General features: G+C 40.7%; 1 protein-coding gene across 2 annotated transcripts; it reads left to right on the top strand.

Moving 5' to 3' along the window:
* The first annotated feature begins 3,007 nt into the window (after nt 1-3,007).
* G6pc1 (glucose-6-phosphatase catalytic subunit 1) lies at nt 3,008-11,953 on the top strand. 2 transcript variants are annotated; one of them, XM_027947133.2, is made up of 5 exons: nt 3,008-3,237; nt 5,549-5,658; nt 7,751-7,856; nt 8,705-8,820; nt 11,442-11,953. In XM_027947133.2, exons 1-5 carry the CDS (start codon nt 3,008-3,010, stop codon nt 11,951-11,953), a joined length of 1,074 nt encoding a protein of 357 aa, XP_027802934.2. The 2 variants fall into 2 exon arrangements, with proteins under 2 accessions (XP_027802934.2, XP_027802936.1); XM_027947135.2 differs by having other exon boundaries at nt 5,549-5,664; nt 7,834-7,856; nt 11,442-11,537.
* Nucleotides 11,954-12,681: the final 728 nt, after the last annotated feature.

The raw sequence follows: 12,681 nt of genomic DNA, 5'->3' as shown, positions 1-12,681 counted from the left end.
TGGATATTTTGCCAGAAGATCTGCCCTACTTCCCCTCAATTCACCTCAGACCACAGAAAATCTAGTTCCAGAGAGGACCACTGTAGTTGCTCAATTCTTTCTAGGAAGACTTATCTGCTTTAAGGAAGGGGCTGTCTGTTCTGGTGAGGCCCACCACCTGAGGCCCCGCAGCCTAACCATGCAGGATACCATGTCCCACCCCCCAAACTGCCAAGCACAGGCTTCCTTTGCAGCCCACTCACAGCCACACCATTATCACGTGCTCTCCAGGTTATATGTGGCAAGATAAGGTTGCTTGGACCATCAGAGACAATATGGTCAAGGACAATTAAGTCTGAGGGGGTGCCCCAGGGGGGTGATGGGACTTCAGATTATACCTCCAGGATGATAATTGCATCATTTCCAACATGGAATGCTGTCCACCTTTGCTATAGACTAATGAGCTCTGAGTTTGGTTTCAATGTCCCCAGCTTACCCCTTATTTGTCAATATGAATTTCCCATCATACATTATTGGGAAATTCAGGCCAGTTTTTAGAAGTTTTATTCCCACTGGCTTTTTTTTTTTTTAAATATTTATTTCCTTTAGTTTTCGGCAGACACAACATCTTTGTTTGTATGTGGTGCTGAGGATTGAACCCGGGCCGCACACATGCCAGGTGAGCGCGCTACCGCTTGAGCCACATCCCCAGCCCCTTCCCACTGGCTCTTATCATTGAAAATGCATGAGTCCAGCTGGGCACTGTGGCGGATGCCCATAATTCCAGCAGCTCAGGAGGCTGAGGCAGGAGGATAGCGAGTTCAAAGCCAGCCTAAGCAATGATGAGGGGCTAAGCAACTCAGCAAGACCCTGTCTCTAAATAAAATACAAAATAGGGCTGGGGATGTGGCTCAGTGGTTGAGTGTCCTTGAGTTCAATCCCTAGTACAAAAAAAGAAAAGAAAATATATGAGTCCATCTCTCAATTCACTCCCTGGGTCCTTTCTGAGTTCTAAGTAGCACATATGAGTTTTGGGGTCTCTTTCCTGCTTGTGACTCATTATATAAACAAATATAAATAAAGCTCAAGATTCTGAAGCCCATTCTCAAAAACAGCAAAAATTCTAACTTTTTCTCCAGAGTCCCCAGCTACCAAGTTGCTGGTATTCTTATTTAAAGTCATATATTTATCTTATTGTTGCATAGACATACATTCATTTTGTTGCTTAAACTTGAATGTTAAACCAAAAAAACAACCCAATCAATAAATGGGCAAAGGAACTAAACAGACACTTCCTAGAAGAAATACGAATTATGGTCAACAAATACATGAAAAAATGTTGAACATCACTAGCAATTTGAGAAATGCAAATTAAAACTACATTGAGATTTCATCTCACTCCAGTCAGAATAGCAATTATCAAGAATACAAGTACCAATAAATGTTGGCAAGGATGTGGGCAAAATGGTACACTCATACATTGCTAGTGGGACTGCAAATTGGTGTAACAACTCTAGAAAGCAGTATGGAGATTCCTCAGAAAACTTGGAATGGAACCACCATTTGACCCAGTTTTCCCACTCCACAGCATGTACCCAAAGGACTTAAAATCAGCATACTATAGTGATGCGACCACATTAATGTTCAATTCACAATAGCTAAGCTATGGAACCAACCTAGGTGCCCTTCAACAGAGGAATAGATAAATAAAATGTGGTACATATACACAAGGGAACATTACTCAGCCATAGAGAAGAATGATATTATGGCATTTGCCTGTAAACAGATGGAACTAGAGACTATCATGCTAAGTGTAATAAGCCAATCCCAAAAAAACAAAAGCCAAATGTTCTCTCTGATATGTGGATGCTGACTCACAATGTGTATGTGTGTGTGTGTGTTTGTGTGTGTGTGTGTGTGTGTGTGTGTAGAGGTTCACTGGATTGAACAGGGGGAATGAGGGAAGGGAGGGGGTTGAGAATGGAAAAGTAGAATGAATGGGACATAACTTTCCTATGTTCATATATGAATACATGACTAGTGTAACTTCACATCATATAAAACCACAAGAAGTGGAAGTTATACTATATATATGCATGGTATGTCAAAATGCATTCTACTGTCATGTATCACTAAAATGAACAAATAAAAAAACTTGTATGTTTAAACTCCAAAGGTCTTCACTTTAAGTTCATTCAATAAATTAATCACTACATGAAAAAAATGAGGGCTGGGGCTGGGGATCAGTGGTAGAGCACTTGCCTAGCACGTGTGAGGCACTAGGTTCAATCCTCAGCACCACATAAATAAATAAATAAAGGTATGGGTGTCCATCTACAACTAAAAAAATTTTTTTTTAATTTTTGATGATTATTTTCTGGCCCTAAGAGATACAGAGCTGACACTGGGAAAAGAGTTGATCTCCTAAACTGGAAGCAAACCCAGACCCTATGGAAGTTAAGGAAGGACCAAGAAAGTCACAGTTCCCAGTACAACAGAATTTACTACTGTATATTTTTATATTAATAACTTAAAAACTTGAGTAGTAGAGCATCAAAACTTTTCTTTGTCCCCAAATAAGTACAGTTGCACACTGTACTTACTTTTTTTTTTCTAAAAAATCAGACTCCTTTGCAAGAACCATGGTGGACTTAGACTCTGTCCTGAGTCTCTGGCATGGTTTCAGGAACCAGGAGGGCAGCACCTTGCACCGTCAAGCAGCATGCCCAGGTTAATAATTGGCCTTGCCAATGACCGATCAAGCTGTTTTTGTGTGCCTGTTTTGCTATTTTACGTAAATCACCCTGAACATGTTTGTATCAACCTACTGGTGATGCACCTTTGATCAATAGATTTTAGACAAAAGTGGTTTTCAAGTCCAAAGATCAGGGCTGGGTTGGCTGCAGACTGGATATGGGGCATATAAAACTGGGGCAAAGCGCAGACTGATAGCAGAGCAATCACCACCAAGCCTGAACCAACTGCACAGGCTCTGCTGACAGCTTCCTAAGGTGCCAGGGGAATGAGGATGGAGGAAGGAATGAATGCTCTCCATGACTTTGGGATCCAGTCAACTCGCTACCTCCAGGTGAATTACCAAGACTCCCAGGACTGGTTCATCTTAGTGTCTGTGATCGCTGACCTCAGGAATGCTTTCTATGTCCTTTTCCCCATCTGGTTCCATCTTCGAGAAAGCGTGGGCATCAAACTCCTCTGGGTTGCTGTGATTGGAGACTGGCTCAACCTCGTCTTTAAGTGGTAAGGACCATGAGGAGAGATGGGCAAGGAAAGAGGCTGGCATTCTCTCTGGAAATATCTCCATCAGAGTTGCAGTCCCCATGCTACTCAGGAAGCCACATGCTTTTCCCCTCTTGACTTGGGATTATCTACACAGAGAAAGAAAACAGAGAAAATCTTGCCAGGGAGTTGGAAATACTGGAAAATCTATTTCATAGGAATTGAAGGGGTTGATGGACAGTTCAATTTAGTGAAAAGTCTGAGTTACAGACTTTAAAAAGCAAAGAAGCACAGTTTTGTTACTTCAAATCAGAATAGATAACATAAGATAGATGTTGGAAAGAAGACAGATGATGTATAGAAAAAGGAAAGAAATGATTCAAACTTTTTGTATGGAGTAGTGAAAAGTAATCCAGAGAACTGAGCTCCAACCCTTGTTCTGCCACCTACCAGCTATATGTCCTTAGTAAGTTCTATCAATTCTCTGAGTTTCTATTTTGTAATCTATTAACTTATATTAGCTCCAGAATCTTTTTTAAAATATTTTTTAGTTGTTGATGGATCTTTATATTATTTTATTTGTATGTGGTGCTGAGAAATGAACCCAGTGCTTCACACATGCTAGGAAAGTGCTCTACCACTGAGCTACAACCCCAGCCCCAGAATCTTTTTTAAATTTTTTTTTTAGTTGTAGATGGACACAATACCTTTATTTTATTTATTTATTTTATATGGTGCTGAGGATCAAAACCAGTGTCTTACACATGCTATGCAAGTGCTCTACCACTGAGCCACAACCCCAGCACCTAGCACTAGAATCTTAATGAATGCACATAGTTAACATTTACTAAACACTTAGTGTGTGCTGGGCCATGTGCTGTTCTGTGTGATAGTTACTACTATGTCACAGAAGAAAATACTGAGGTGCTGAGTTAACTGGATAGACAAACATGGTTAGTAAATGTCAGAGCCAGGATTGAAGATCAAAGCAGGCAATGTTCTTAAAAACTGTGTATTATCCAAAGCTGATAAACTGACTCTCAGGGGTCAGGGGGAGCCCCAATTTTAACATTTTCCAGAATTTACCAGTGAGCTACATCCGCAGCATCTAGTGATAAATCTTAAGATCTATTCCAGCTCTGATATTCTTTGGCCTCCTCAATTAAAGTCCTTTAGAGAAAAAAAAATTATTGGATTCTAGTGCCCAAGCATATTAATGGGATTCTTGAAAGCTATATTGGAAAGCTACTAAATGTTGTCTGTAACTTCCCTAATTCCGCAGCATGACCCTAAAAATTAAAAGACTAATGTTTATCCCAATACCTGACCTCACGAAACACCATGGATTCTTCCCCTATTGGTAGAGGTAAGAGTTAGTAATGAGTCCTAATTTCAGTAAGAAATCACTATTCTACTATCACTGGAAAAAGGAGGCATCCTGAGGACCTTTGACTTTTATTTCCACAGTGAAAACCATATGTGGTATTTTTAAAGGGGAAGTGTTTTGTCTGAGATATTGTGTTTCAAACCAGAGAGGATACAGAGCAACCTTACAGAGACCAATTCTGATGGGAATGGAGGCCAGGTCTTGAGTCTCATGGGAGGCTTTCCTTGAGGCTGGGGCGTGTTCTCAGATGTCAAAGGAAATGCAATACTCCCTGAGGCCTAAATAAAAAGAGGAACTCTGTAGTATAGACTCAAGTGAAAGTTGTAAACCATAGTTCTGTATGCATTCTTCCAAGACAAATTCTTCTGCGTGTTTGAAAAAAAAGAAAGAGAAATAATGTTCACATTAATTAATTGCAATTAGTGGGTTTTCAGATCTTGTGTCTATTTACTTACTTACTTATTTGTTTTATTAAGAAGCAGTCTTGCTGTATTGCTCAGGCTATCTCTGAACTCTTGGGCTTCAGCCATGTTTCTGCCTCCTATGTACTGAGTCTATAAGCATGCCACCAGCCTCAACCTCTGGATTTATTTATGTTTGAATAGATAATATATTAAAGTGACTCAAATTTCAAGTTATCTAAAGGATGCATCATAAAAACTCTCCCCCTTTAGGCCTCTTCCCAGGTCCCCTTTCTGGAGGCAACTCACTAATGTCCTCAAACCCCTTTCTCTTCTTGAAAGTGTGGACTTTGAACTGGGCACAAACCCATAATCCCAACTACTTGGGAGACTGAGGCAGGAGGATCACAATTTCGAGACTGCCTCAATAACTTAGCAAGGCCCCATGTAACTGATACCCTGTCTCAAAAAAAGAGTGTGCCAGGCCCCTTTGTCCCCTTTGGTTAAAAGCATCCATCCAGATGCTGGCTCTGCTTTTCCACAGGATTCTCTTTGGACAGCGCCCGTACTGGTGGGTCCTGGACACCGACTACTACAGCAACACCTCTGTACCACTGATCAAGCAGTTCCCTGTCACCTGTGAGACTGGACCAGGTGAGAGTCCCAGACGCTGTAGAGACAGCAAGGGGGTAAATCTTGTTCAGCATAGATCATAGATACCTATCAGCCTCTCTTGTGGATGAAGCTGAACTTAAAGGTTCATAGGGAGAGCTATTACTTCACACTTTTGTCACAGTCTTCAAATTTGGTACAACTTCATTTTCATTCACTTCAGGAAGGCCTTCCTGAATAACATGATATTGTCACTTTAGAAATCTGTGTGATGGGGGCTGGGATTGTAGCTCAATGGTAGAGCGCTTACCTCGAATGCGTGGGGCACTGGGTTCAATCTTTAGCATCACATAAATAAATGAAATAAAGGTATTGTGTCCATCTACAAAAAAAAAAAGAAAAAAAGAAATCTGTGTGATGTTTCCAGGACCTGAGTTACTAGTCCAAGAGAAGCACAGGCACCCCTATGGGAAAAGGGCTTGTGAGAATAACTGTGCCAGGCCCCTTTGTCCAAAGAGGGCAAAGTGTTAGAACTCCTAGTCCCTGCCTGTCTTGCCCAACAGCCTGGACCAGTGAACATATTCCCATGAGCTGATCATCCAGTCTCAACCTCACAATCTGCTTGCCTGCATTTTATTGGTTACAGACATAATTTTTTTTTTTTCAGTGCTAAGAATTGAACCCTAGACTTTGCACATTTTAGGAGAGCACTCTGCCACTAAGCTACACTCTACTCCAGCCCCAGACATGAATTCTTAAATCAAATGATAGGTTTCATTTTTTTTGTTTGTAGTAGGAATATCCAACCTCATCCCTCCCCTCAAAGACCCTTTCCTTGGCCCCATACTGGAAAATGACCCTGGGTTATTTGCTCTCACAGACCATGAATTCACTTTAGAGTATATTCACTCATATTCAGCTATGATTTATTGAGCACTACCATGTTCCAGACACTGTTCTAGGTGCCAGGGACACCTATGTCAGTGAACAAAACAGACACAAAGATCCCTGCCCTTATGAAGCTGAAATTTGAATGGGGGGGGTTACAACATACAAAAATCAGAATTAAAAATTAAAGTATATAAGATATTAGAAGATGATAATTTACATGAAAAAAGAGAATAGATGGCTTAATCCATGAGATTCCCTAGAAAACTGACTCCGGTGGAGACAAACAAGCAGGAGTTTAGGGACTCTATGGAGCAACTGTTGTGGAGGGGAAGGGACAGGTCAACCTGGCAGATGGAGAATTCCAAGGATTCAGTCTCAACCAATCCCACATGGAGCTCTGAAACTGGGGGTGGCTCTTCGTTATCACCCTGAGTGGGTTAAGGGGGCCATGACTTTATGATTTGATAGAGGCCAGTTATTGGGTACAGGCTTCCCCTAGGGAGGGGGTCGATCAAGGTGACTCTCTTCAGCTCAGGGCAATGCCTATAGAAACTGAGAGCTGAGGGCCATTGGCAACCTCACAGCTGGGAAATAAGCCCTTTAGTCCAGAAGGGGATCTGGATGGCATATCTCAGGGCCTTTTATCCCTCAGAGTAGAAGAATCACGAATAGGAACTGATTATAGTGTTAAATAGAGTGACCAGAGTAGGACTCATTGAAAGGAGAGATCTGAGTCAAGACTTGAAGGATGCATTAGAATTGACCAGGAAAGTTCTAGGGGAAGAGCTGTCTAGCCAAAGGGGATAGATAACAAGGCAAAGGTTCTCATGTGGGAGCACACTTGGCCTATTAAAGGACAACAATGAGGCAAGGTGTGGCCAGAGCAGAGTGAACAAGGAACAGGTAGAAGAGAAGCGGCAGGAAGATCAGTGTGTAGTTGCACATCTGGTGTGCTGATCTTGGGTAATCTCCAGATGTACATAACGTACATAACAACAAAAAGGGACCTTCTCTGGAGAGTCTTGCACGATGCTAGGCACATAGTAGGAGCTCAACAGATATTGTTAAATGAACAAGTTATAGATAAATGAATGGATGGTTGAATGAATGGATAGATGGGTAGATGAATGGAAGGAGGGATGGGAAATAATATTCAGATGATTGGGTAGATGATGCTCTCTGGCAGTCTCTCAGATGGAGATCTTTTCATCGATAGTATATTTGTCTCTTTCCTGCCCTTTAGGAAGTCCTTCTGGCCATGCCATGGGTACAGCCGGTGTATACTATGTGATGGTCACATCTACCCTCTCTATCTTTCGCGGAAAGGAAAAGCCAACATACAGATTTCGGTAAGAACTCACTATCCAGGCATGAGTAGTGGAAAGTAGGAAGTGGCTCTCTCTGTGTCTGAGACACCATTTATTTTTCCTCACATTCCCCAAAGCCCATTCTCACACTATGCATTGGCACTGATAAAAGTTGTGGCACTTCTGCTAAGGGTGAACACCAGAGTCACAGAATGTTAGGAATGGAAGGAACCCACTAGTGCAACCTTTGCTTTACAGACAAGCATACAAAGCCTAACATGAGGGGCTTCTAAAGATCAGGTTGTGGAGTCGGGCATGGTGGCACATGCCTGTAATCCCAGCAGCTCAAGAGGCTGAGGCAGGAGGATCACCTTAAGCAATTTAGTGAGACCCTGTCTCAAAAAAAAAGGGCTGGAGATGTGGTTCAGTGGTTAAGTGCCCTTGGGTTCAATCCCTTAGCCCATCCGCCCCGCTCCCTCCAAAAAAAAAAAGATCAGTGGGGCTGAAGTATAACTCAGGGGTATAGTAAGTGCAAGGCCCGGGGTTTGATCACCAGCACCCAAAAAAATCAAGTAATGACTTAGGAGCAGGGATTAATTAAAAATCCATTTCTGTACCAACCATAGAGTTGTCCCATCAGGGTTAAAACAGACATAAAACAGTTAAACTGTTCAAATCCTTAGTTATGAAACAAATACAATTGGGTGGTTAAAATTCATTCAAGCAGTTTCATCTCTTACTACAGACATCTTTGTGCCTTTGAGAAGGGGCTGCAACTTACAAAAATTCCACTGATGGAATTTGCCAGGCTCTACCATTTCCTCTGGGATTGTTTTCTTTACTGCAGTATCCACTTCTGGGTTCTGTTATGGCTCCCTCTTCCATTGCAGGTGCTTGAACGTCATTTTGTGGTTGGGATTCTGGGCTGTGCAACTGAATGTCTGTCTGTCACGAATCTACCTTGCTGCTCATTTCCCCCACCAGGTTGTTGCGGGAGTCTTATCAGGTATCAGCTGTTCCAACTTCCTCCTTCCCTTCTACCCATTCCATCCTTAATTCCCTAATCAGTTCAAAATCTCAGCATTGCATCCATGTTCTGAGAAGTCCTGTTAATATTTCAGTAGTTTGAAAGTCAAGAGTGACTAGCCTGGTATGGTGGAGTTTGCCTGTAATCCCAGCTTAGAGGAGACTGAGACAGGAGGGTTAAGAGTTCAAAGCCAGCCTCAGCAATGGTGAGGCACTAAGCAACTCAGTGAGACCCTGTCTCTAAATAAAATACAAAATAGGGCTGGGGATGTGGCTCAATGGTCAAGAGCCCCTGAGTTCAATCCCCAGTACAAATATATATATATAAAGTTTTGGGGGCATAGATCAGTGATAGAGCATCCCCAAGTTTAATCTCCAGTTTGGGGGTAGGTGGAGGGGAAGAAAGGAAGAAAATCCAGGGTGACTATTTGAAATAAAAATTAATTTCTATAGTACTCCCACATCTACACAAGTGTGTTTCAGAAAAGGTGTAATACATCAAGTTAACCCACCCAATTTAATTAGCTTGAAATTTCCAAGCTCATTACATTCTTTATTTCCTATTGAGCTTCAATTGGAAATGGGATTCTATCAAATTTAGCAAATAAATCCGTTTTCCTAGGCTAGCTCTTTATTTAAATACATTCCTTTGCAAACCCTAACAGATAGATATGTGCAGCTGATCTCTTACAGGTTCAGGGTTTTGTATTCCTGCATTTTTCTTAGATCTAATTAATAAGGGGCAAAAAAAAAATTAGGGGAGTTGTAAGGAAGAATTTCTTGATTTCTGTGGATGGAATTAGAACATAAGATCTTAAGGAAATTGTGGGATTTTCCCCAAGAGCAGAATATAGTAGCCAAAAACATATTGAGGAGGAACATAATGGTTTCATAGTAATCAAAAAAGCAACATAGCAATTATTTTTTTTTTTTTGAAAAATCATATATATATTTTGATAAATCATAAAACAAACACCAATATAAATAGAGACATGATTTTTTAAAGTAGCATGTTGAACCTAGCAAAATGAAAAGGCTAATAGACCAATATGTACAAGTTTAATTTATTCCAGTAATACATGTTGTTTTACCAACTGAAAATCAAAGAATGTATAGTTCACTTTGTTAGAATTAAGGATTTTTTAAAGGCCCTGATACATGCAGAAAAGGCACTGGATAAAATCCAATATCAATTTGTGATTTTTAAAAACATTTGACAATCCAGGAACAAAACAGAATTCCCTTAATTTGATAAAAGTTATCTATGAAAATTTATAAGTAGCATTATATTTAATGGTGAGATGTTGAATACTCTTTCATACAGGAACAAGGAAAAGATATTCAATTTCATGACTTCTATTCATTAAATAAGACAAGAAAAATAAATAAAAGGTTTAGAAACCTGGTGAGAATTACTTCAGTTAAATTTATGTCACTAGCTTTAAAGCTGATGTAAGGAAAAGATATTGCAAAGGTATGTACTAATCCAAAAATTAAAAATAAAAAACATTTACAAAGCAAAACACACCACGTACCTAGAAATAAATTAAACAAAGGCATTCAAGACCTCTACAATTAAACTACAAAATGCCTTCAGAAAAGTTAAAGACAACCTAGGTAAATGGATTGTTGCATCATGTTCATCAATTGAAAGATGCAATTCTGTAAAGATGTCAATTTTCCTTAGGTTATTCTATAAAATGGACCCTGAATATTTTTATAAAAATTAATAAATTCTAAAATGAGAATTTATTATTAGATTTCCAAAAATACTACAAAGCAATACAAATTAAGATAGTATGGTGATGCTGCAAGGAAAGACAAACAAACCAAAAGACAGATTGCCTACCTAAGCAGAGGGAAAACATGATCCAGTGGATAAATCTGTACACATACACCTGCATCCTACCTCACACCCTATCAAACAAACAAAAAAATACTCGAAATGGACACCAACCTGAATACAAGAAGTCAAACAATGAAGGGTCTAGAAGAAAACATAAAATATATTCATTATCTTGGTCTAGGCAAATACTTCATAAAGAACACTTAGATCTCTACTTATTTTTAGCAACATAGCAATTAGTAGTGGGTCCCATGTCTGGGGAAGAATCTGGAAGCCATGTTACATGAAAAATCTGGGCACTGGGGATGTAGCTCAGTGGTTGAACACTTGCCTTGCATATGCAAGGCCCTGGTACCCCATTCAATCCCCAGTACCATGAATAGACGAGACAAGATCTGGGAATGTTTAGGTTAGAGAGGGAAATCTTCAAATGTGTGACAGAGGGACTAAATTCATAACTTACTAATTCCTGTGGAAAGAATTGAGACCAACAGGTGGTATTAGAGGGAGACAGATGTCAGCTGAGCACAAGGAAGAACTATGGCAATCAAATCCATTCAAAACCAAAATGGGTTGTTTTAGTAGGAGTGAGTTCTCCACCATGAGAGTATTCCAGGAGTACGCTCTGATCTGAAATCCATGATTTAATTCCACAATGCCAGGATGGATGGCATGCTACCCATTGCTTCAGATCCACCCCTAGAGAAAGTCCAGAATCTTCTCCATTTCTCACAGTCATTCTTTGTCCTGTTCAGGCATTGCTGTTGCTGAAACTTTCCACCACATCCGGAGCATCTACAATGCCAGTCTCAAGAAATATTTTCTCATTACCTTCTTCCTGTTCAGCTTCGCCATTGGATTTTACTTGGTGCTAAAGGGGCTGGGGGTGGACCTCCTGTGGACTCTGGAGAAAGCCAAGAGATGGTGTGAGAGGCCAGAATGGGTCCATATTGACACTACGCCCTTTGCCAGCCTGCTCAAGAACCTGGGGACCCTCTTTGGCCTGGGCCTGGCTCTCAACTCCAGCATGTATAGGGAGAGCTGCAGGGGGAGTCTCAGCAAGTGGCTCCCTTTCCGCCTCAGCTGCATCATGACCTCCCTCATCCTCCTGCATCTCTTTGACTCTCTGAAACCCCCATCCCAAATTGAGCTGATCTTCTATGTATTGTCCTTCTGCAAGAGTATGACAGTGCCCTTGGCCTCTGTCAGTCTCATTCCCTACTGCATCACGCGCATCCTGGGCCAATCACACAAGAAGTCTTTGTAAAGCATGTGGCGGAGTCTTCAGTATTTAAATTCAGTGACTGTGCCAAGGGCCTAGACCAAGGAACTAAGGTCTTCTCCCAGCCCATTTTGAGGTTGGAGGTGTTAAATTCAGCTCAGGTGACCTTCCCCCTTTTTCAATCTTGATTGTATTGGATGGTGTTTTTTGAAAAGCTAATGAGGCCATGTGAGAAAGCCTTGACCATTAGAAGTTGGGTAGTTCTGGATTTTTCCCTGAAGACCTACTTATCTGTTCTTCTGTCAGAGATACAGAAGCAAGACTTCCAGTAGGGAAGCTCACAAATCCCGGCCAAAATCCCAACTGAGAATTTTCTACCTGTGCTCATCCCTCCCATGAAAAGGAGAAAGGATTACATAGATTTGATAGAGGAAAGGGGATGAGTCAAGGAGGATTTCTTAGTATCTCACATATTGTGCAAACTACATGCCAATCAATGTCTAAATGGCTTCAAATATGTTTGAATCTTTTTAGATATGGCACTCTCAATAATGGTAGACCAACTCAAAGTATACTTAATAGGTGATTAGTGGAATAACTGCTTTGGGTATTTTTTTTACTTTAGATACATGATACTTGTATTGACTTGGATTTCTAAATGACTGCAGTGACTGAGGTATTCTACAAAGCCACAACATTCAAGCAGAGTTGATTTTCTTTGATCACATTACATCTTCTTCCTTATTAGCTTAGCTTTACTTTCCCCAAAATTT

The sequence above is a fragment of the Marmota flaviventris genome, chromosome 17 (genome assembly GCF_047511675.1).
Source record: "Marmota flaviventris isolate mMarFla1 chromosome 17, mMarFla1.hap1, whole genome shotgun sequence".
NCBI lineage: Eukaryota > Metazoa > Chordata > Mammalia > Rodentia > Sciuridae > Marmota > Marmota flaviventris.
The sequence above is the reverse complement of the archived record's forward strand: the minus strand, read 5'-3'. Positions and strand labels throughout refer to the sequence as shown.